General features: G+C 41.3%; 1 protein-coding gene across 2 annotated transcripts in view; it reads right to left on the reverse strand.

Annotated features, from left to right (window-relative positions):
- The window catches only part of GAREM1 (GRB2 associated regulator of MAPK1 subtype 1), a 102,150-nt gene that overhangs the window by 71,156 nt on the left and 4,890 nt on the right, over positions 1 to 26,104 (reverse strand). Inside the window, exon 2 of one of the 2 annotated variants that reach the window (XM_053986881.1) lies at positions 8,049 to 8,189. In XM_053986881.1, coding sequence (XP_053842856.1) covers positions 8,049 to 8,189 — 141 coding nt within the window. Of the gene's footprint in view, positions 1 to 8,048; positions 8,190 to 26,104 lie in introns of those variants that run through there. The other variant, XM_053986891.1, reaches the window with a different exon arrangement.

Below are 26,104 nucleotides of genomic sequence, written 5' to 3' on the forward strand. Positions count from 1 at the left end.
GAGTATAGACTAAGAAACCCTCTTTGAGCTCCTTACCTATCCTTAAAGACTTTTAACTGTATGGTTTTCGCCAGGCCTGTTGGGGTAGGCAAGGGGTGAAGCAGCTTCTCACTTTATTCATGCCTTGCTCAGTGCCTAGAAACAGGAATTGTTTCCCTGCCCCAACCTTGCTGGCAGGAGCTCACCAGCTGGGTAGGCTGTAGTGCTCATGCAATTCCTCCCTTCTGAATTCTGAAGTTAGACCTCATGAAAGAGAACAGCTGTCTCTTGGGAACTCAGGAGCCACATTTCCAATTTTCTTGTAGCTAGTGCTTAGGGTATCTTCAAATCAATAGAAATGTGCGATCAGACTAGAACCTCGAGTGCAGCACTGAATACACCTCATTCCCAGTGGGGATCAGCCTTTTTCCCTCAGCTTCCCAGTGGTTAAGTTAGGCAGCTTTTAAGACCCTCTCCCAAGCACTTAAGTCTTTCCAGCATCATGCAAATGAGCCCAGCACTCCACTGTACCAGCCAAGAGCTAAGGCCAAGTAATTCAAGCAATGCCAAGCAAATCCCGTGTGATTCACGCCATCTCCCAGTCTTCTGGGAACCAGTTTCCTGGCTGCTATTCTACCCTTCCCTCAATTGCAATCTTTCAAAAAGTCATCCTCTCCAGTTAATTTCTTTTGTACAAGCCTCTAGAACATTTTCCTAATTGATGCAACTCCAACTGGCTTTTTTTGCTGCTCATGGAGATCTGAAACAAGAAAACAGAATGAAACAAAAAACCCCACCAACCACCTTACAGTGAATGCTTGTAAGGTCACAGCTGAATTTCAGCAAGGTTCAAGTTTGCAGACTTTGAGTAACAGCCAAGAACTGTGGAAGTCCGAGAGGAACATTAGGAGTGATATTAGGAGTCATCAACTGTAAAAGCTGCAAGTTTTCCCTCTCTCTTCCTACCTCCCTTCTCACAAATAAAACACAAAGTTCAATGCTGAGGAAAAACTTAGGGTTTTTCTTTTTAAAACAAGGATAAGATTATACTTGTGCTGAAGTCAAGGTAGAGGAGAGTAAGAGAACAAGACAGCTGTATCTAAAAGTATACACCTCTTCCCACCTAGTACCTCACTGCAATAGCATTGAAAAATATCACTGTCATCACAAGCTTTTGGTCCCTTTAAGGCACCAAGCATATTTTAGAGTAGAACTGGTACCTACAAACCATAGACTCTTACTCCAGGTTACAAAGAAAGAGAGAATATGTATTTTCTTCCTTGAACTCCTGGGACACAGACTTTTCCTCCACTGCTTGGAATATTACTACCCTGTGAATTAATCCCACTTTTTTCATTACATCAAAGAGCAACAGTCTTTGAGGGCTGCAGACTCTTATAACAGTTCCAGTTTTGCTGTCTGGCCCATCTGAAATATCTGAAAGGTAAACTGGAACTAAAAGAGTGTTGAATGTGGTATCATTAAAAAGCTGGATACAAACTTTGAAATATCCACCCATCAAACTGAACATCAAGCAAATGCTACAAGTTCTGTAGGGGATACCAGGAATCTCTCATAGACATAAGGTTGTATATACACAAAGAAAGAAACAGGAAAAAAAAAAAAAAGAGAAGACATATGTATACTTTCCTTAGCAGTTATAAAACAAAATGCAAAGTAGACAAGATTCTCCAACACAGGTGATCTGAAAAAAGGGGAATATTTCATTAAAATTAGATAAAAAGCTGCTGCTTCACCAGACTGGCTAACAGGGGGAGATGAAAGAACAGGAAGAACAAGTGTACCCAGAGATGCAAAAGAAATAAGCAATTTTTGCCAGCAATCTCATCAACTGCATTTTGAGTCTGCAATTTGATATTGCACTGTAGATCAATGGAGAAGTGTTTGCTAAAATTTAAATGGGCACAGAAAGTGAAATCACAGACAGGACCATGGGAAAGTCTGACAACTTGAAGGTAACTCTCTGAGGAAAAAAAAAAAAAAAGATGAATATGGATATTTGCTTGTATATAAGATGAGTGCATCCAGTTTTTCAAGGTGACAGGTTTGAGAAGTCAGGAATATGAAGAAATTCCAGACTACAAAGCTGTGATTTCCTAGACTAAAAAAAAATAAATCTTTGTGGGGAAAATGAGGTAGCAACAAAATAAAATCACGTCAATAAATATATTTTAAAGCATAAATATTTCCAGAAAAGCATGTACTGATGCTGTATGGGCAATTGTAAGTGTTATGGACATTACTGATCTCAGAGTTGAGGAGGCACAAATGGTTCAATAAAATGAATGCCCCCTCTCTGTGTAATATTCAGGCACTACTCTACAATCAGACTTTTAAATGAATACCCAATACACTTTCTTCTACATGTTTATGGGGAGAGAAAGGTTGTTGTTCTCAAGAAACTTCACACAGTCAAGTATTCAGAACTAAAGAAGTCATATTTCTCTTTTAAAAGCATGAAGGCTATATGCTGGTGGCAATGCTTTCTTTTATTATGAATATTTGTGAAAAGTTTTCAAATCTCCAATTGCTTTGCAGATGCACAACTCTTCAGAAAAAAAAGGAAAAACTAAACAAAACTTGAGTACTGGGGGGATTAAATATGTGGGTAGGTTGTTTTCTTGGTTTTCTTCTGAGGAAGAAGATATCCATTCATTAATCATTTACCAGCCCACATACACATGGCAGCCTGCCTCTCTCAGGAGCATTGCATTCGGGCCCTGCTCTCTAGAAAGATATTCAGCTGCAGAGCACAAAAGCCTCAGGAGAACTGTGTGATAGCTTGGTGCCAGGTCAAGTTCAAAGCGTAACACAAATTAAAGTGCAAAACATTTCATATCAAGGAGTGGTGCGCCTGTTGGCTGGAAAGGACTCACCTAAGTTCTTTACTCAGTTTTCTCTCTAAGGCAGTGTCCCTCCCTGCCTTAGATCTCACCCACCTCTTTGAACTTAAAATTACCCCATCGGAGCTGTGCTGCTAAGCTCACTCAGAAGAACAGGCATAGCTTTCCCTGGCACCACCCGCTCTTCCAAGACAGGCAAAGCACCAGACAAAGAGCTCTTTGTCCAGCACCACTTTCCTTGAGCAGCAGACAGCATTAAATTGCATCTGAGGGAGTGGAGAGTCTGAACTGAACTTAAGCAGGCTCTGTCCCCAAAGTAACACAAGCTGGCAGCAGATACCATAATGCTGACAAGCAAAGGATGCGTGCCAGTCTAATGTTCGCTCTTCTCCCCAGGGCCAGGAAGAGAGCTCTACAGCAAACTTACAGAAGACCCAACATATTATAAACATCCAAGAGAGCACAGCATCACTAAAGGAAAAATCTGAGCTCTTCCAGACCTCCTAAACCAGAATGGAGCAGATTCAGGTGGCTAATGAGGAACAGCAGCTTCTGTCACTGTCATCACTTCAAGACAACTGGGAGAGTTGTCACTAAGTCACACCATGCTCTCCTCCCTCAGTGTCCAAGGGATGGCTCTTCCAGAGGGGATAGCAATAAGCCTACAGGAATGGCCAAACTGTGCCTTGGAGGCAGCCGTGCCTTTGGACCTGAGAGAGAATTTCTGCAGCTGCATTTTGCCAAATCTCAGGGAGCTGTCCTGCTCTCCAGTTGCCAAGGCAAGTTCACTCCTGAGAAGACCTGCAGAGAGCATCTTCCTCCGTGTTAGCAGGACACGGGGAGGAGCAGGCCCATCAGGCACTGCTCCATGATTAACAAATCAAACCCGCAGAAACAGGTTTCAGTGGGGTGCTTGTTGTACACCAGTTCCAACACCAGAGAAGGGCCTTCTGACTCATTCCTATCCAACACCCCACCTGTGGAAGGTTCACATAACAAGGTTTTATATTTCCTCATTTAAAAGACATTAAGAAAGCTATCAGCACACTTAGGTAAGCAACCAGAGCAGGGCACCAGTGATTACTCTGTATAAGCAACTGCACACCTTTAGACTGTGGCAGGGAGGTGCGAGTTCACAGGAGTATTTTCAACATCCCGGATGTGTTACAGTGTGGCACACCCTGGAATAGGGTGTTACTTTCTAATATCTTTATAGAAATGTTTTTATTAGTTGCCTCCTTTGTGCACACAGATGGCAGCAGAGACCTAAGAGGCATTCCCTCCAAACTCTGGGCAAAACTGAGTAGAAGACTACAGAAAAAGAAAAGGATTTTTACATTTCTGTGTTTGTCCTTTTTTTTTAAATATCATCTCAAAGGAACAGCTTTCCTCTCAGAATGGAAAAAACCAAACAGTTGAAAAAATGAACCATCAGTTGCAACAAACCCCAACACTAAAAGTCCTGTTATGATTTGATTAAACATGGGAGTGAGTATTTGGGGCAAAATTACCTGGATGCTGCCAATTCATCCCAAAGTCCTTTTTTCTTTCATTGCATGCACTCACCAACACTAGCATGGCCTTTGAAAGAGAAGACTGCAGTGTGTAGGTGGGGGTATGCACACACTCCACAGCCTTCTGTGCCACTTTTCCTGTGCAGCAGGTTTTAAGCAACCACGCCAACTTGATCATCCACTTTCACATCAATAATCTGCACACAAACAACTATGGCCATGTAGCAGAGGCATTTACAACAGATTGAACCCAAGCCATTCACAGTCAGAGCAGAACACCTCTGTGGCTTGAGCTGATGAATCCTCAGAAACACAAACACACAAACCTCAGAACCCTCAGAAAGATAGTTTTGAGCTGTAGAGTCCTGGAAACTAATGCAAGAAGAATCAGACAACATCTCAGGGCCACAGTATTAAAACCCTGAGAGAGTGTCTTCAGTGCCTTTTAGTTATCACAGACTATGTCACAGTTGTGATCACCAGTATGTCCTGGGACACATCTTCCTATGCAGAGCTTCTGCAGAAGAATGTGAAGTATCTTTCTTGGCAAGCAGCAGCACAGCAAAGTGTAATTCAGCACAGCAAAGTGTAATACAATGCCCTGTATCTTCCAAATTGAGATCATAAACCAGTATTTTCCAGAGGCTACCAGGGGAGACATTTATCAAGGTAAAGGTTACCATGTTGCCTAAGCAAAATGTAGCAGTGGTATTTAACATCAGCTGCAGGGTATTGGTAACATACACTTGCTTTTAGAGTAGAAATTAAGGATATCAGAGTACCAGGAACAAAACATAACTAGTTCAGACAGAGAGGTGGTAAGACCTTCCTGTAAGTATCAAGTGTGAATTGTGTACCTGATGAAAGCAAAAGACAGCAAAGGAATGTCCATCTGCTGTGATGGTTTACCTCAGACTCTAGTGAAACCCATTCTTTCAGGCCAAGATGGGGCACTGTCAGGACATTAATTTTGATATGCTCTCCATTCCATATGCATGTGAAGACTTCTGTTGTTTTAAGTGCCAGAAACACATTAGTTATTTGGTTTTAATTACATTAAAATTTAACTTGATGCTACATTAATTTTTACTCTAAAGAGAAACAGACTGGAGAGAATATTCAAGAGAGAATGGTTACACTAACAGCTGTCATATATGATCTTTAACAGCAAAAATTAATCATGTCTGCCACCATCAAAAGAAACAATCACGGTAGCACCTTCATAGTAGGGAAAGCACCACCAGCAAGACTGCACAACTCAGGTTCTGGTAATAAAATTCCACTTAAATGTAAAATACAACATTCCCCTTCTTTAGTAAGGCTTTATTGTATTTGTTTTGTATTTGTTTTATTGTATTGTTTAATAAGTGTATCAAAACCTGATTTAGCAAGTAGCAAAATAAGATTTACTTTATGCTCATAGTTATATATATATGAGTGATGACTTTGTGGTACTTAAACTGTAATCTCAGGAAAATAAAATCAGTTTCAGTGTCTCTTCCTGCTCAATTGTTAGAACGAAAATCATGCTGCAATTTGTGACATTGAAATTCTTCTAGGGTTAAAAACAAAAAAAGGTACTCTATTAAAGCCAAAACAAACCTTGAAAGTAATTTCAATGAGCTCTTATATTCCATCTCTAAGGGTCATTCTGGTAGGTAGTACATTTTAGCTGCAGAAGTTTAAAGTTTAACCATGCAAAAATCAGTCCTATAATCCAGGTCAGCACCCAGCCCTGCAAACCGGCGTAGGCAGCTCCGTTAAACTTGGCCTCTCCAGCGGGGGGTTCTGGATCCCAAGAGCAGTGAACAGGAGGCACTGCACAGGGCAGCACTGACAGCACACTCAGTGCTAGCTCACAGACCTCTGTATGGTACTCCACAGCAGCACAAGGAAATCTCGAGGGTATGGAAGATACCTCTAACTGCATTTAGATGTTAGCATCCAAGAGCCAAACTGCAGTGCTTTGCTAACTAACCCTTCACATGCATAGATTCATCTCTCCTTACATGGAAGCAAGCCCATCAGACATGCTCTGGTTCTGCAAGTTAGCACAGACCATTTTTGTGAAGTTCCTTTGGCAACACTGGAGCTCATCTCGTGTTCAGTAAGTGTCCTCACTAGATGGAAGCTTCTGAACTTTCAGGTATTTTCATCTCATTAATAAAGGGTTCTGTGGCAGGGAACCTTCTTTGACAGCAAAATGTATTTTGCTAACTAAACATACCCTCTTTTCCTGCATTAACACAAGCCAGGAAGAAAAGCACATTGACACTTTTGCAGTATCTCAGGGGATAGATTTTTATTTTTCTGGTGTCTGTGTAAATTTAAGATATGAATGAATGGAAACATGAAGAGTCAGGAAACACTACTTAGCACATCTTTGTTAACTTTAAAAATAAAGAACCAAACCAAGCCTTCAGTAAAACCTTTAAGATCTTTTATGCCATTAAACATTTTATTTTCCATTCTCCTTCCAGGAATCAGTGTAAGGATTTTAAACATGGCATGCAGTTCAAAGGAAGTGAAGTGTATATCTGTCCACACCACAGGAGCTTATGCAGCCAGGAGGTGTAAAAAAAAGAAAAAAAAAAAAAAACATTACTGAGCATAAGCACTAGAAAATGTTTATCCTAAGAAAGTTAACTTCAGAGAGTTTTAAAGCCACATACATTATGACACTATATGCCATCAGACCAAAGCTTTTAAACATATCTTAGAAAAAGTAACATTCCAGCAGTGAACTCCAAGGAGAAACAGTACCTAAGAAGGCAAGTGGTATAATTTTCATCACTGGAATAGGGTGCATTGCTGCAGCTGCCACACTGGTGTGACTGACACAAAGCAATTCAGCCAGCTCTTGCCCAACTCAGCACAGCCTCAGTGCATAGTGTTGTAAAGGAGACTGTAGCAGAGCCAAGCACATTATTCAATTGATAACTGTTTATACAGAAGGCTAATTAAAACACTAAGCCCACATCTTTATTTTGTAGCCACGGCTCTTTCAGTTCACACTTTCCAGCTTTGGAAAGTTTTCTATCTACTCCTGTAAGATAAGCACCTCCCACTCTCATTGTATTGTTCTATTCAGCTTGTGAATAAGAACACTAAACAGCAGGAAAAAGTATTAAAAATAATTTCCTAGCAAAGTAAAAATAATTTGAAATCATAAAATAAATATGGATTAGTTGGATCATAGCTACTTGGAACAACAGTATTACTCTATCACTCAAGAAGGCATAGACAAGGCACTAGTGAGGAGCATTAGCTTAAAACTGCAGTATTATTATGAAGAGTCCCTGGTGTTCAACATGGAAACATCAGAAAATCCCCCCCAGCTTGAATATAAAATCTGTTCCATCTTTGACCAAACATTTCAAGGCAATTTCAAACTTTCACACTAGTGTCTCCACATTCACACATGAGAAGTGCTGGCAACTCATTATGCTCAAATTGAAATCAATTCATCTACACAGCTACGCGTTCTGTCAATGTGTTGCTCAATGAAATACATCTATTTAGCAGCCCTGCAAGCAAGTCAGTATCTCTTGCTTTGTAACATTACTAAAAAATTAACTCACAGACGATGGCATGAGAAGTTTAGCTTCATTCTCTCAAATATAATGATCAGTATAAGTGGTAGGCAATTCATTATTTTTGAATTTGTATTTCAGGTCAACATTAGCTTTACCTGCATAATGTACAGGGATTTCTATCTTTGGCCCTATGACGTAGTGACCCTCCTCCAGACTGTGAGCTGTAATTGTTGTCCACTGCCGGCACGAATGAATCAGAAGATAATCGCTCTCCCGAAGACCTTCTATAGTTTCTCCTGTAAAACAGATGTAGTGTTTTTTTAAAAAATAAAACAAACCATACTTACTGCATGATGAATTAGGAAAGCATCACAACAAGCATTTTATTCTTATTGGTGTTTATTTTTTCCCAGACTTTTTGATAATTAAAAATTCAATTAAGTAAATTTCAACTCTGTCCAGTATTCACTTTTACAACTTAAACACCTTACCTTCCAGAAAACAAACATGAAGCAAAATACCTGAGTGCAGTGTATTCCAATACAGTATCACAGAGATGCAATCCAGATTACTGAGTAGTGGCTCTGGGGCTCCTTTTTCAACTTTCTGCATAAACACACTTTTCATATTTCTATTTTGGTCTGCCCATCTCACTCAATACAAATACTCAAGAGGTCCTTTAGTTTTTAAATAAAGGGAATGCGGGGAAAAAAAATCCAACACATTTTCATATTTTAAAAGAGAAGCATCACACTAGCATACAGTAGTTACTGGATATCACACCTTCAGATCCAGAGATTTCATCTTTGTTATTCTATCCCTTTGCGAGCCATTCAGATGTCTATAAACTTAATCCTATCACTTAAGAGAAATGAATAAATAAATATTAAGAAAAAAATTCACAAACATCTAAGTCCCATCTCAGACTGAAATTCAACCAGAAGCCTGGTTGAACCCACACGTGTTGCTCACCTTTCTAAGGCACTCCCTCGTATTGCTGTACTGTAGTGTTTGTCAAACTCATTCTAAACACAGCCAAAGACCCAGCTCTCCTTTCTTCCCTTGCCTCTCAAAACTTTGCATTCCTGCAGAGTATCCTACCCTGTTCTACAGTTTGCAGTAGAGTCTAGAGTGCTTTGCTAGGTTTTCCAGCAACTACAAGAGCCATATTAGACCACTTAAAGTGCCAGCTACACATCTCAAGCGTGATATATGAACAAAATTTCACAGAGCAGGAAAGTGCTCATCACAGAACTGCTCTTACACACCTGCAGTCCTGCTCAGTACACTTCTGCATTAAGCACACAAAAACCAGCCTTTCTCCAGGTGTCTTTGTAGCAGTCACTTGGACTTTCAAGAGCATTCAGTAGACACTAAACACGGTCCAAAAATAATGAAACTTGAAATTTCATTTTCCTTCTCTCCCACCAGCCCTCTGTAGTTACAGCCAAAAATAACACAAATAGTTTAAGCGCTGGCATCAAGTTTGGACAAAACCCATCCCCTTCAGCTACTACAACAAACTGGACTTTCTCCACATTGTCCTGATATTCCTAAAATTCAGTGGAAGAATGAGAATTTTCTCAGCCTGGGGCAGCAGACATTTCCTCTGTTCAATCTCTGCAGAGGAGAGGTACTTCCCACTGAGCTTTTTTTCTGCCCACAACAAGCACTCTTCCACCGTAGGCAACAGCTTCTACATAGCCCATTCCTGCCTGATTTCATGCTCCCATTCTATCAGAAAGCACCCTCCTACACGATTTTAAACAGAGCAACTGGTGTGTGTGAGAATTGTTAAGATTTTAAATCAGAAGAGACCATTACGACCATCTGCTCTGACACCCTTTGGCCACAGGACTCTGCTTGTTTCCTCCAGAAACTCGGATCTGGCTAAACAAGGGAGAGACATGGCCAAACCTGCAGAGCCCAATAGATGGACTTCCATGGGTCTGCTGTTCCATGGCCTGTTAAACCTTAAAAAATTCCTGCTTTGCCCATTTGTGTCTTTAATTTATAACCATGGGTAAACTACTATGATGGGAGTGTAGAGGAGAAACAAAAAACAAAAAAAAAAATTAAGAAGTCAGAAGGTATACAGAGCTCCTTAGTACCAGTTATTCTTGCTCCTATGAAAGTACATTTCTAGGTTTCCTTATTTTCCACAGAAAGTAGCTTCCAGGTAAACAGGCCATTTCATGAACTGGCTTCCAGGTGTTCCTTGGACCACATCCCTTGGCAGCCCAGACAAGCAGGCTGCTTAACACCAGTTCCTGATCCCTGGGAAGCACCACCCCTCCACCCACAGTACACTGGGATAAGTGATATGGTAAAGCCTATGGAAGAGTGGCAAAATTACCATGCAGCACAAGGGAACTCTTTTCCTATCCATAGCTTGAAAGAAATTCAGATGTATCTGCTGAATTACGCATCTGCAAAGTTTTAGCAAATTATCAGACCTTGAGTGTCTCTTGTTTTCTGCTCACAGGGCAACCTCTAGTATGTATAAAAATTACCTTCAGCTTGCTGCAAAGCTTTATGATTTTGAGGGAAAGCACAACAATAATAACAACAAAAACAGTAATAATAATAATAAATGGTGTTATTTGAAACCCATGTTTCAGTTTTGAGAGCTACACTCATGCTTCCTATAATCTGTGGCAACAAGTAATTTTTCTGTCCCACAGCAAAATCCAACCAATGATACCTAAGGGAAGACCTAATATTTTACTAATTTCACTGACAGTGGTGAACAAATTTGGAATAAAACACAAAGCATTTCTGGTATACATTTTCTCTGCCTTGCAATCTGTAGGTATAATTTCAGAATATTACCTAGAGGGAGGCTGGACTTAACATCCAGGATTGCAGGGAAATAATTATAGTATGGGTCACCCTCGAAGAATCTGAGGAAGATATTCTTAGGAAAATAAAGACACCCATTATGAAAAGGTGCTTCCAGCCATGGATCACATGCTGCGATCTGTTTAAGTGGTTGCTCCACTAAAACTGGGTGGGACAGGTGAGTGTAAAAAGAGATTAGTAAGGCAGGCCCAAGAGTGACTACGTAAGTGAGTCTGCAGCTGGAAGTAGCTGTATTTTTTTAAACAGAACCTTGGAAACCACAATTCTCATTACACCAATTATTTGCTGCAACCGATTAAATCGGAAATTAATTTTGTGCTTTGCCACAGGAGACTGGAGGAGACAAGGTGAAGTAGATGTGACAGGGAGTTGACACTCCCCTTGGCTCCTTAAGAAAGGGCAGGTCTGTCCTTACCAAGCCCTGATCTTTCCTAACCATTGGTGAGACAGATTTGTTTGCTTTATAGGAAGAGGCTCCTTGTCACCAAGGGATTAAAGGACTCTCAAAAACACCTGGCTAACCATGGTCTCTAAGCTATGCAAGGAAAACGTGACTGAGGACAACAAAGCAACTCACTTCTTTCTTACCTTTTCTTCTACTCTGTCTTCCCCATAATAATTGCTCACTGATTTAAAGTGCTTTCTTTCTGGAGGGGAGGACCTTCCAGGCTGGAGACCCCTCTAACCTTTGCTACATGACTCCTGTTCCAGCCCAACCCAGCCCAGTCTCAGTTATCTATCCCTTTACACCTTTCTCAGCCAACCATACCTTGCAAAACAGCCACACACATTCAATCTGATTTCCCCCCGCCGCAGTGGCAGGAGTTGTGCAAGCCTTTCATTAATCACATTTTAGCTGTGTGGGAGAGAACTCGGCAGCCCTCACATTCACCAGCTACGCAACTCGGTTCTCACCTATTCAACACACTCCTTGGCTGCTGCTTACATAAAAATAAGATGCCATGAGAAAACAGAGAACACAGGCCACTCATCTTTAGTAACAGTTTTGTCTCTTATGATCCAGTATGAAGTAGCTGCTCTATCTTTTCACCCTCTCCTCCCTGCCCCACATGCCTGCAATATAATTAAACCACTACAAAGAATCTACAGGCAAATACTTGTGCTGGTCTTTTACTCCCCCAAACAGAAGTCAAGAGAAGCAATGAACTACCACATGCAATTCCCCACCTTTCCCCGAGTTGCCTACCTCCTTCCAAAATATGAGTCAAGTTTATTCATAATAATACCTGAGATTAAGACACCTATGATTCACTAGCAGCTCCTAAACCCTAAATCAAGTGTCAACACCCATCCTTGCCTGAGATTAAAAGCCTCACACCTCTAAACTAAAAACTTAGACAGTATGTTCCAACACAGGCTGATCTCCCACGAGCACTCTGACCACAATCAGTATTTGAGTACTTCACTTAGCACCACCAAAGCAGCACTGCAATAGGTCTTCAGGTGTTCATTGCAAATAAAATTCACTATCATTTTTTAATTGCATGACCCATTTCTGTACAATTCCTAAAACCCTCTAATACTGCCAACACCACGCTTGTTGAAAGGTAGTTGCAGGGGAAACACTGATCAGGAAAGGAAAATCATTCACATACTGATACAGTCATTACAAAATGGTAATTGCTTAATCAAGAGTCCCATGCTTATTAAATACTATCTACATTAAATACCAATACTACTTTAATATTTCTTTCCAGTTCCAAAACTGGATCATCCACATTTGGCAAATCTTGACTCTGTCATTGTAAACATTCCAATTTCAATTTAACAGCTAACAACTGTAGCAAGATTGATGAAGGAGGAACAGGATACCTTCACCTATAAATTCAGAGATGAAATTATGTCTTCACCTATACTTTTTGAGAACCAGGTGAGAAAACAGAAGTCAATTACATGCAGGGACTGAGTTTATATATGTCTATGCTACAGCACAGAAAGAAAGTAATTTCTTTTGAAAAGAAACAATTCTGCAAGTTGTTGCACTGCTTACTTTCTAAAGACACGCACATTTTTATTTAGTTTAGCATTTCACAATTCCAAAATGTCTATGAATTCCCCCAAAGCCTCGGGAGAAGAACTGAAGACCACTTCAGTTTTGAAGGATCTGAGCACTCCTGTCTCCTCTTTGCTTCCTCCTGGATCACAGAATATCTCAAGTTTGGAAGGGACCTGTAAGGATCATCAAGCCGAACTGCTCATTTCTCACAGGACTGCCTAAAACTAAACCATATGGGTAAGTATCATCAAGATGCTCCTTGAACTCTGACAGGTTTGGTGCCCTGACCACTTCCATGGAAAACCTGTTCCAGTGACTGACCACTCTCTCACACAAGAGCCTTTTCCTAATGTCCCATTACAGTCCACAAAAGAAAACCCACACAGGTCCCACGTACTCTGCTTGCCAAAGACAACAATGACTTTTCAACACCAACCACTAAAGAAAATTCATGCAACCAATGAAAAGAACCAACCAACAATCCAACAACAAAACTTTTATGGTTCTCTCCCTAATATTGGAAAAACTAATATTCAAGTCACTGCAAATATTCAGACCAATATGACTCACTTACTCACAGAAACTACACAGCTAAAAATAGGCAGTGATGTACAGGAATATAAATGCTTTATAATGCCACATACTTTGTCATTGTGGCTAAGAGTTTGCATCACTGCCTTAAAGCACAAGCTTTGCGTCTGGAGACATTAAAATAGCAGGTAACAAGGTAATTCAGAGAAAGAGAAGTCGTCGCATGCAAGGTTCCAGTAACGCAAGAGATTCCATTTACACACACCAGATGAGCAAGATACCATTTCCTCCTGCCAGGAAGATGGTTCTGGACACATTCCACTCATCTCATTCATCAAAGAAGACTGCAAAGTGAGCTTAGTGCTGTCCCTTGCACATCAGCTCAAGCATGCTGAATTTGCTTTATCTGGAATGAAGCAGCTTACAGAAAAGAACCAGGAGCTCACAAGAAACTTAAGATGGCTTTGGTGAAATAACTGATGAAAAAGATGCCTGTGAAAACCCCAGGGAAAACTCAGCAAGACTTAGGGCCATGTGTTTTCATTAAGCCTGAACACCATCTGCATGCAAGGTAACAGATGCCGTACAATTAAGTGCATCACCCGGACTGTCTTGGTCAGTTAAGTAGGTGGTGAGTTTAATTATTCCATCTAATGTTCCATAATCACATTACATATCATTACATAGAAAAATCTCAGCAATATTAAAAATCATGACTGGGTGCTCAGCCCGGTACCTACCAAACCACACAAAAGAATAACATCCACCTTATTCCCCCTTGAGTTTGCACTAACATTTGCTAGGAATGACGTGCTAACTGGAAAAAGAGGTGGCTGGCTGGTCAGGTAAGCACCTATGCTGTGAAATAATTAGGCAGAACTGTCAGCATGTGTCTAGTGTAACAGGGGAAAGAGGTTTATCTGGCAACAACTGAAAGCTAAGAGAAAGCAAAACTATCAGGAGCCAGAAAAAAGAAAGAATTGAGGTTCTTATTCATCATGTACCCATTGCACTGAGGAGCCCTAGTCACACACTATCTGCTTCACTGGGAATGCAGCTTTCCTGGACTTTCCCAAGCTGAGGACCAAACAGACCATGCATTAAGATAAACCTTAACATTACCCTACCCCATCATGAGAACAAAAGGACAGCTCCACACAGTATGAAATGAAGTTATAATCTATCTTTGTTTAAAAATAATAAAAAAGTATTACAGACTTGCGTGGCTCTGTGCTGGGTCAGAGGGAGGTCACACTACTAGCACAAGTATAAATGCCAGTGCTGCTTTTTCATGGCAAAAGAAGGAACCTACAAAATCTGGCACTAGCAAACTAATAAAAGCTGTCTTGTTTCTAGAAAGGCAAATTTGTGTTTCAACAGATACAGCTAGTCACATAGCTCCCACACAAGGTAACACCTTAAGATGAATTCAATTTCTTTTCCTCTTATTGGGAGATCCACAGAAGGTAAAAGATGAAGCCAAGGCCTCCTCTCAGCACAAAAGCTTGGGGGAGACCCCATCTAAAAATGGGAAGCTCAAGGCTGAGCAGTGATGAGACAGCACACCTGAAGAGACCACAGACAGGTCAGAAACACGCAGCACCTGTGAGCAGCTGTGAACTGCAGGCATCACACACACTTCAGTCTCCTTGGCAACAAGGGTCTGGGAGCACCACAGGTACCTGCAAGCCTTTCCAAGGTATGCTTTGCAGTAACACCAGGTGTTAAAACAAGGCTGGGTACCACAACATTCTTCTGTCTTAAAAAAAAATAAAATAAGAAAGAAAAGATCAATCATAACTCAAGAGCCATTCTTATCTGAGAGTCTTTGTTTCCTCTCACTGGTGGGCTAATCCTTTACATAATCTTCAAAGAGGTCTCAGCACTTTAGCTCTTGTTTAGCCAGTTGTTTGTTTGGGCTTCTGATTTTTTAAAATACAACACAACAAAAAACAAGACATAACATCCACAAAAAAACAGCAGATGGCAACTTCTTGTCCCACACAAACCAAGTAAGCCAAAACAAAAATATGTACACCAGGTTGCATCACAAAGAGCATTCACTGTTAATTTCAATTTGAAACTCATTTGTTTCAGGGACACGCAGAAGCACCAGTAGAGCTCAAGCAGCACTGCACTGAGTTAGTTGCTTTCATGGTATTAAGAATACAAGGTCTCTGAAAAAACACACACAAAAAAAGCCTCAGAGTGTTAGCATGGGCAACAAGCTATTGAAAGAGAACTCCAAGTTCCTTGCAACAGTGCACGGGACAGCTTCCATCCGACTTGCACAGTGCTGTCAACACATGATCCTTCACCACCTTCAGCACCCAGTTGTATTACTGCCACAGCATTTCACTGGCACAACAGCTGCCTCTTCTCCTACAGATAATTTCATTGATACTTAGAGCTTTCTTCTTTTATAATGATGAGTTTGGGATTTACGTTTTGGGTGAAGAAACAAAAAGTTTTTGCTAAGTCTGAATATTTAAATTAGGACAAATTATTTTATTATTATTTAGCAGGCTGTGCCACCTCTCCTTATGAGAACTCCATCTGAACTCTGAGGGAGGGTGAAGGGAGAAAATCAAACCTTTTGTTCTCTGCCCACTGCATCATACTGCAGACTATCTGCTGGGGTTTTATCTATGGAGATGCACCTCAATGAATGTCAAAGGCTAATAAATATTAAATTAGGGTGGTTTGCTTGCTTAAGTTTTGGCACTGTCCTCTGTTACTGAGTCAAATCTCCATTGAGCTGTTCAGCCTGTCAGTGCTATTTCTTTGACAAAAGCACTGGTCTGTGATGTAGGTCAGCAGAAAAAGTTCATTAGGTAGAGAAGAGCATCTGAATTTTTCAGTCTGAAGTAGCAAAGGAAATTTTTAGGGAAAAAATCACATCATTGTAATGTTCCTTAAAGGAAGGGGAAGAAAACCCCAGAAATATTTTGCTACATGATGAAGCCCACTTTTAGCAACATTAGACCTACAAAAATTGAATTTTTTTTTTATATCACTATGACTGAACAGATGCTCAAAAGAGCTACTCTTGCAAAAAATGCCTAATGGCAGAGAAGTAGAAAGAGCATGCAATTGTAGAAGACACTACTACTACTGAAGAAGAACCTTCTCAGAAAGCCACTTCATGTTATCAGTCTGACTTTCTGATTTCATACAGACACAAAAAAAGGTTGATTAAAAAGTTAAAACCAAGCAGATCAGAGAAACTCCCTCGTTTCAAAGAAAGCATAGCAACTTGCGTGGGAGTATATCATGCAAAGTCTAAATACAGACTGCCAGTAAGTTAAAAGGGTAAATATTATAATTTCTAGGAGCAAATATTGTAGTTCCTAGGAGTAAGATGAAAAAATAAAACAACAACCCAACCAAAACAAACCACATTAAAATTTAAACATCTCAGGGCTATATAATGTAGTGTACTAAATTTTTAATTTAAAGTGGGCAGATTCATTAGGCAAGCCTGACAGTGGTCTCAACTGACTCTCCATGTCTGAGCATAGTAAAGATGAAAACAGAAGGCTCTGTACCCAGCTACACAATCTTTTGAGCTTTCAACATAAAGATCTAGAATAATATTCCAGTTATATCTACGGCTATTGATAATCAGCCTCACTTTTGAGTTTCCTTTCTTCCTTCTCAAACAAATTCCCAAGTAGTTTTCAATACGTGCTTCCATTTAACACTTCCATTCCTGCAGCACATTGAGTTGTGCTGCTTCCCATTATCTGGATCAATGAGCATTTCTGTCATGATTCAAACTGAACTTAACACTCCTCTCTCCAAAAAAAATAAACCCCAAGTAATACTGACTTGACCTTCCATCAGCAGCACAGACTTCATGTCTTCCAGTGAGTGAAAAGTTTCCTTTGACAGCATAAGGATTCATGCTTAATTTGATTTTAAGATGACTTATATTCTTGCTTCTTTTGCTAAAAACAAGAAGTGGGGAAAAGTTGTAAGCATGGAAGTTCAGGCAAAATTACTCAAAATTCTTCTGTGCTGTCAGATTAAGACTCAACCTACTGATGTTCAGAATTGCTTTTTAATTACAAAAGAGTTTAAAAAAAGATGTTTTAAAAATATTTTTGTTTGAGAGCTAGGCATCAAAGCCAGCTCAGGTTGTGCCTCACAAACTTAACAATTTCACATCATCTCTTCATCAACTCACTGCTGAGACAATGTAGGAAATGTCCATGAGATTTGTCCAACCTCATCCAGTGCTGCCCAAAAGCTGCTCATCTGCAGCAAGGTCTGCCACAAGCAGTTACACTTGTCTCCACCTGAGATGGTGGAGGGAGGGACACTGTATCTTCCTGCAGCTTCAGGAAGAGCTGGGCAAGATGCACCTACCCAAGAAATAGTTTGTCCCAGATGAAGCCTCTTGCCACTGTACACCTTGGCTGAAACACAACTGCTGTTGGCTGCACTGCAACAATTTTCAGTTGTCTGAACAGGGAATCCAGCTTGCTTCACTGACCCTAAGTGCTCAGCGAGGAAGGAGCAAAGGACAGCATCACCCACAGACTGCCTTATATTATTACTAGCTGGGGTACTCTGTGCATTGATGTAATCCTTCAGCCTCACAGTACTGTGATCAGACTTTGCTCTGGGCAACCATTAAATATTTCACAATCAAGAGAAAGGAGATAAAGCTTTATTTCTGCAATTTCCAATCCCTCTGCAAAAGCAGATAAAATCAAATTGCTTCAATCCAACTGATGTTGAACTTAAGCTATCACCCACTAATACCTAACAAGAGAGCAGAGACTCCCAACCACCTCTTCTTTTCATGCCTGCCAGCAAGAAGACAGATTTATTTCTCTAGGATTAGCATTTTGCTATTGGAATGACTGGATATACTAGTACTGTCGCAACAAATCAGCATAAACCATAATCTCATTACAAAGCTATGGGACAGATTAATCCACTGAAAAATCCAGTTTGTTCCAAGGCAAGCTTTTCCCTAGCTGCAAATACACAGAGACAACATCTCAGTGAGTCTTCAAAAAAACCCATTTCACCTACTGCAGGGAAGACAAGGACAAAATTTTAAATAAGCAGTAAGTGGAATTTTCGTGCCACTGCCACTGATGGTAAACTCTCTGCTGACTTCAGCAATCTCACAGTTTGAACCTTGGCATCTTGCTTTCTTTGTGTTCATAAGAAAACTAGTGGAAAAAAAAAAAAAAAAAAAAGAGTAGTAACAACACAGATTTCATTGAGCTTTGTTTGTGTTTATTTCAAGCCTTCAGAACTAACATCCCAGAATGAGAAACCTTACTTTTTATGAATTCAAGCCAAACAAGCCAAAACACATCTTTCAACACAGACTGCTCTTCACTCCCACACAGGGGGAAAAAAACACTCAGTACAACAACATCTTAACATTCACATTCCAAAACAGAGTAACTTTCTGTTGCTACCATAATTACTCTTCTTATTAATATTGAGCATCATCAGATGTAACTGCAGATTTGCTGTATCCTCATGACAGATTTAATTCTATGATTGATCAAACAAAACAGTCAAACACCATGGTTACTTACAACAGCCTAGAAAATATCAGCAATTCTTTAACCTATTCTGACACTCTGCAACATGTTGAGTATCTGCCAACTATTAGTGGCAACTATTTGTCATTGTAAAAAAAAAAAAAAAAAGGAGAAAAAATCATACAACCACTCAATTCCTTAAAAAAGTGAGATTCTTACAGAAGAGAGCTCTCCAGTTTTGAAGTCATCTAAGACCACAAATCTGAAGTGCTAAGAAAAACAGCAAGGAATGACAAGTTTAACTGCATTTAAAATGGTCACAGGTTAGAAAAAGCTAAATAACTTTTCATTGCATCCAAGAGAGGCTCCAGCCTAGTTTACTGTTACCTTAGGGAGCGAGAGAAAGGAGTTATGTTGATCCCATAGGTAGTTAATTTTCGATTTTGAATTTTCATGGCCAAAGTTAAAGGGGTAAAAAAAATTAAAATGTTTATCTGCCCTCTGCAATGAAGGCACCAGGCCTGGAAATGAAGAATGCAAAGAGTAGCTTTCAAAAGCAGTCTGATAGGTAAAGAGAATAACAGCATTACCTGACCAAAGGAAAAACGCAGCAGTAATGAGACCTCTGAGCAGTTTGCTGCCATACAAATAAGCTCCTTTAAATATTTCATTCAGAGAACTGAGGTTCTCTTTCACTAGAGGCAGGCATTCCTCATTCTAGAGAGTTTCTGCTTAGATGTGCCTGTAAATACTGTGAGGTCCACTGGAGGACACACTTCCAAGTGCCTGTTTAGCATCAGGTTCCCAGCTGGAGAAGCTTAATACTTCAGAGGTGGGAGGTCAGCATTTAGCATTACACTTAACACACTGTCACTGACTTCCCATTTATGTCCAAGCACAGCTACAGAGTGGCTGCTTCAGCTGATCAAGCCAGAGGCACTGCACACCTTTGCTGCTGCACAGGTCTTGGGCAGTGAGGTCAGGGAAGACTGGGTAAAGCTCCCCAGAGTTGGGATGCCAATGAAGAAAACGTTAACCCTACCAACCTCATGGATTTAAGAGCTAGAATTTGATTCCAGATTGTCCTGGCAGACAGAGAAGCAGTCTATTCATTCAGACTTTTCCTGGGCACAGCATGAGAGCTGGGGAGCTCTCATTGACAGTTATTTATAATTAGATGATATTTTAAAATAGCATCCAAGTAAACATGCTCTATCCTCTCATTATCTATCCCAAGTCCTAAAGGGACACTATAGCACTTTGTGTTGCACAGCAGTGATCCCTGCTTGAACTCAGGGCATCTTGGACAAGCTCCCAATTAAAAATAAGTAGCCCAAATGCAGGAGCTGCTCAAGCATAGTTTTCTTTGGCTTTCAGAGAACTCATCATTACAATTTAATTTGTCTCTCATATTTCTTGCAGCCTGGGTTAAAGATGAAATAAAAACAGCTGGAAGTGAACAAAAGTTCAGCTCTGCTCTGAAGTGGGGCTGCCACCTGGCTGCTTGCCCAGTGGCCTGGCCCACCTCCCTGTGCCCTCACAGGCTGAGCAGGCACTAATGGGCTGTGCACACATGGCACCTGATTGTTGGAGCTGCCATTGCCTCTGCATTTTAGCTACATGCACCCTACCCCTTCTGCTCAACCTGGAAAAATTCAAGTATCACTAATAGGCAGGTAATGCCTCTTCAAACGTGGGCTGACCGCATACAGAGACAGAAGTATGGATGTTCAATTCTAATTAGGCACCTCTTTGGTCTGCTTACATCCTGGAACAGTATTTGAATAATACAGGAATACTAACAGGAGGAACACATTTAAAGCAGCCCTACATCTTTTCTGATCAAGAACAGTCTTAATCCTGAATGCAGTTTATTTCCATTGTTTCAAATGTAAAGCTGTAAAGCATAAGAATGGATTTGCTTTTAATAAAACTTAAGAGACAAGTGAATAACAGCTCTTAACAGCTCTCTGATAATATTTCTATCAACTTAAGAAGGCACACACAAAAAAAACCCCAAAACAACCCACCCTCCTGTGGAAAGGAAAGCTACTTTTGGGTAAGCAGCATGCAGAAGAACACAGTGAATAAAAAAAGCCCATCATGCCTCACTCTCCCCTTGAGGGCATATTTATCTTTGCCCACAGGCAATTTGGTCTTAAGATATTTTGTTGTATATTGACAGGAATCCAAATGATATTTGACATTGCAACCCATAAGACATGCAACAGAAAACTCTTCTCCTCCAACTCGCCCTACATTCGACTGCAGTGCTGTTACAGCTTTGCTGCTGGTCTGCAGCCACATCCTGGGTCCAGGGGTTGCAGCAACACATTGTGCTGCATTGTTACTACATTTTGTATTTTGAGCCCTCTCACCTCTCTGAGTCACACACGTGCAGATGCTTTTTTTATTTTCCTGCTATGAGCTTTCTGCTTTACATTCACAGATTAAGACAGGGAAAAAAGTCTGACCATAATGAAATTACGTGAGTACAGCTCGGGTAAGATCTCGGATTTAACTCTATGTGTGTGCCTGTGGCCCCTTCAAAGAGGAAACAGGGCAGTTTGTCCTTTGAATACATAGAAGCCTAAACAAAAACTGTTAAGAAGGAAGCAGGAATAATTGTTTTGGAAGCCAGTCTTTCAGCAAGGATACACACCTAAGATTCTCCTTTTGGCTCATCACATCATATCACAAATTGACAAGGATTACTATTATTCTTACAAATACACAGCATACCCACTCTCATTCTCTAGGTCAAGCCGGCAATCAATGTGGGCTAAGAAAAGCAAGCATTACATATCAATTCACATTTGAGTCCTGCCAGCAAAACTCCCTTCACCAAAGTTAAACAAAACATCATGTCAGAAGCACAATGCAGGATTCCACAGGGGGAGATCCCATGTTTTCTGCGCTGATAGCAGCCTCCCCTCTGCAGTGGGGAAGGAATTGCAGCTCCTTCTGACAGCAACGAGCTGCAATTCCAGCTTTTGCTCCCAGTGATCAGAAACACTGAAATCTCTAGAAATGCCTAAAATTACTTTGCCTGCTTGCTTTCTTATGTCTGGTAGTACATAGGCAGCTATCCCTCCGGGAACACACACAGCAAAACACCAGACTGTTCTCTGGTCCAACAAAGACCCTGACTTCCTCCACACTGAGGAAAAAAGAAGAGGGCAGAGCAAAAAGATGGAGGTACGGAGAAGCAGAGTTTGCACAGGAAGAAGACAGCACAACAGATGGAAGGGGTGAAAGGAAGGACTATCCTATGTGAAGACAAGAAAGGATACGAGAAGCAGCTCCTTGCACTGCTCCATTCTGCCACTGCTGGACAGTGCTGGGAGTTTTACCTGACAAGCAACCTTGCAGATAACCTTGCAACACCTCCTGGAAACCCAGAAGTACAGGATAGGGCATGGAAAAATGACACACACTGGAACCAAGGGTTCCTTGAACCCGCCATGCTCTAAAGGGATACACTGAAAGATGCAACAGGAAAGCTGGGCAAGAAGAGATCTGTGCACAAATGCCGTTTTCCTTCTTCTCCTTAAAGAAAAAGTTTCCTTCATTTTCCCACCCCAATATTTCCTCCTTCATCTCCAAAATGGTGAGGTGCCAGGAAGCAACAAGAATAGCTTTCAGTGGGGCAAATAAGCAAAACTGCCGGTTGGAACCAAAACAACAGAAAAGCTGCAAACTGAAAAACAAACACAGGAGAAGGGCTATCCAAGCATTTGTGGACTATTGGAAATAGCTCCTGGAAGGTAGTAACTTGAGTATTTAGACTGCAAAGCTCTTACAAACCCAGCTGCAAAGCAAACATGCTCTGCTTCAGTCCAGCTGCCCAGCTCACACAGTGCTGAGCAGCAGCCCTGGCAGCGCAACACTGAGTCGAGGGCAGTCGTGAAATGACTGCTTATGTTGCATGCAGGGACCTTCCTCCACCTGTGCCCTTGGGTCAGCCTTGGGCACACAGCCTGGCCCTTCAGGACAGAGTGAATCCTTATGCACTCTCTTCAGGGTGGTTAATCTATGTACTCTGTGCAACTAGCCCACATCCTCCTTGCAGAGCAGAACAGTGTCCCCACACAGCCTCTCGTCCATCACATCACCTTTGGAGGGTGCACACCCCCCACTGTATCCCAGCCAGTGGCTGCAGTGCCCTAGCCTGTCCCTGGAAACCTGTCACCCACCGAGCCACATCCTTACCCATGCCAGGCAGATGTTTTGCCATGATAGCACCAGGACAGAAACAAAGCAGCACACGGCACAAAATGGCCCATCAAAAAGGGCTTTTACTTCTTTACTCAGCTTTTCTTCCCACTCCCCCAGCTCTGACTGTAAGGAGAAATGCCCCAACTTCCTTGTCGCCACCACAATGTTTTCCCTGCTCATTTCACAAACAGAATTGCAGCATGTTGTGTTTTATATAACATTTGAGTCACTACGGTTCAGCCCTGGTATGAAGCAACTCCAGTATCAACTTCATCAGGTTGGGCTCTTGTGCTTCCAGCCTCTGAGACCATGTTTAAATCTTTATTCTTGGTTCTCTTAGAAGCCCAGTGACATTCTCACAGACCAAGGAAATCCACACACATCCAAGTTCTCTGTGATTACAATATTAAAACATCCTGAAAGAGAAACCTCAAAACCAAAAAGGACATTTTTCAAGTAATTTTGCATTTCTTGAACGTTTGCACTTCCAGGAAGGTCCAAGTGACCTTCCCCACAGCAACAAGATTTGCTGCTTTTCCTGGGAAAAATCACCATCCACTCCTCTGCTGACAGCACATCAGCTCTTGCCTGGGTGTGCAGAGCTGCAATCCCTGGCACAGGGCTCCCCACACCCCCAAAAACACAGCTCTGGCAGCTATTGCTTGGCATTTCACATCTTCATCCTGGCTTGATCCACTCAGTGTGCACCTTGCAGTCTCAGGAGCATCTCCCTCTACATAACAGGCAATCTGAAGGATGAGGAGGCTGGACTCCACAGCCTCCCCACCCCAGGAGCATGCAGCACCAAGCCCCCCACCACCATGCAGCACCAAGCCTGGCAGGGCAATACATCACATAGCAGTGGTACAGGAGATATTGAGACACAGCAGCTATTCTTGCTGGTTCAAAGCCTCAGCCAAGCATGCAGGTGCCCTGACAAAGCTGTGATTTATTAGTTTTATGCCGACTTGCACACCGCCTCAGAGACTGCAGTGCAGATGTGGCTCTAATCCTCAGCAAAGACACTCTTCAATCTGCTTATACACCTCAATTTTACATTTCTGTGCTAAGCCCTTTAGATGAGCAGACATGGCTTACAGGTGGAGGCACAGTGAAGTTTGCTCCACAAGTTTTTCATACTGCAAATGGTATGAAAATCACAGACCACAAATGCTACGTAAAACTCTTTCCAAGGAGAAGCACCATTAAAAGCAAAAAAAATTTCAGACTTGAAATATTGGCTCACTGAGTTTTATGAAGGTTGGTTTTGAGTCATATGCAATCCACATTAAGATGATGAATATTTTCCTATAGGGGAGAGACTTAAGCTGCCCTAATCTAACCAACTTGTTACTCCTAATGCCAAAAGGAAATACAGCAACACCCATGCCCTTTGCTTCTGACAAACCACCACTGGAATGACTGGAACACACTGCAACTCTTCCCACAACTTCCATCAAATCCTGTTGCACCAGACCATGCTGTCCAATATCCTCCAGCATTTCATCTTGGCATAGCTGCCTTTGCTGGGGCATTACAGGGAGTGCCAGTTCACGTAATCACCGAAGCCAGGAACACCTAGTTCCCGAACAGCACTTACAGACAAAGCAGAAAACAACGAAGCCCTTCTTTCCTATGCTAGACTTATACCATTCCTTGCAACAGCAGCATATGATTCATCACACCACATTTGTTTTACTAACTGTTTGAGGCACCTTAATACCTTAGATTTTATGTGTATCTCATGCTTTATTTTAAAGCTAGATGTAATTTAAATGGGAGGTGGGGGGGTTGGAGGAGAACTTAAAGCTATAGCACTTGAATTCCAGTTAAGAAAAGACTAATGGTGTTTCACCTTCCAATACCTGAACTACATAATTATCCAGGAAGTGTTTATCCAGTTATGTAAGGCTTCGTAGGCTTCACAAAGAAGAAGTAAGAGCAATATAACTGTTTTCCATCCTAGCAGCCCTAACACACTACCAAGGGTTCAAATGTCTGGTTAAGAACACGCAATACACACTCTACTAAAATGGGTATGAAGCTGAACTCTTTATCTATCTCACTGGAAGTCCAGGGTACTCCTGGGAACAGGTTTTGCCAAGGTACTGGCCTCCATCTCCAGAAAGGCACAACAATCTTCACAGACACCATTCGGTAGCTACAAGTTTTAAATGAATTAAAAGCTTTTTCACTAAAATGTTTATGGAACACATCTTTGCCAGCAAGGGAAAAGGAAAAAACCAATCTAACCAAAACAAAAACCCAGGAGCAGTGGTTAGTGGCGACCTGTCAATTGTTTTTTTTTCATTCAGTTGTCTTGATGGAAACAGCAGACCACACAATGAAGGTAGAAAGAAGAGGAAGCAAGCAGGAGATACTACTGGAATTATTCTTTAATGGCAGAACACACAGTATAAACAGTCGGAGTTTCAAAGCTGTTCAGTACCTAAGGAAGAAATCAAGCCATGTGGATACAACGTATCTTGAGGATATTTGCAGTCAAATCAAACACTTGTCTTGTCTGCCCCATACATAAGAACTATGACCTACCACACCTCACTGGACAAGGCAGCCACACCTAAGCTGGCAATCAGATCACGGCCATTACCCAGGGTCTGAGCATATCTGAAACCTCTTTCTTGGTCCGTTCAAAAGCTTTGCCCTACTCCCACACGATGCCTTTTTAAGATTTATTCAATAGCAGACTACTGAGACATGCTGCACTAGCTTCTCAAAAGGAGAAGGTCATTCAAGACAATTAAAGCATGGATAGCAGCATTCAGACCTTTAAAGAATAAGCCTCTTTGTAGTTTCAAAGTATTGTTCAGCTGCACAGATAACCCGCATTTGTGGAGTGATGCAATGCAAAATTTTCATTATGTACATGGCCACGCTGTTCTATTGAGTATGATCTTCTTTGATAAGATGTGAGGGTGCTTAGTTTCCAGAACTGGAATCAGCTCTACAGTAATGTGCTGAATAGAACAATAGTCCCCTGAACACGACTGAGGCAGATAGTTGCCACCACGAGAAAGTTTTGAAATGGAAGAGAAAAAGAGAATCTGAA

This window comes from Vidua macroura, chromosome 1, assembly GCF_024509145.1.
Source record: "Vidua macroura isolate BioBank_ID:100142 chromosome 1, ASM2450914v1, whole genome shotgun sequence".
In the NCBI taxonomy this organism is placed as follows: domain Eukaryota; kingdom Metazoa; phylum Chordata; class Aves; order Passeriformes; family Viduidae; genus Vidua; species Vidua macroura.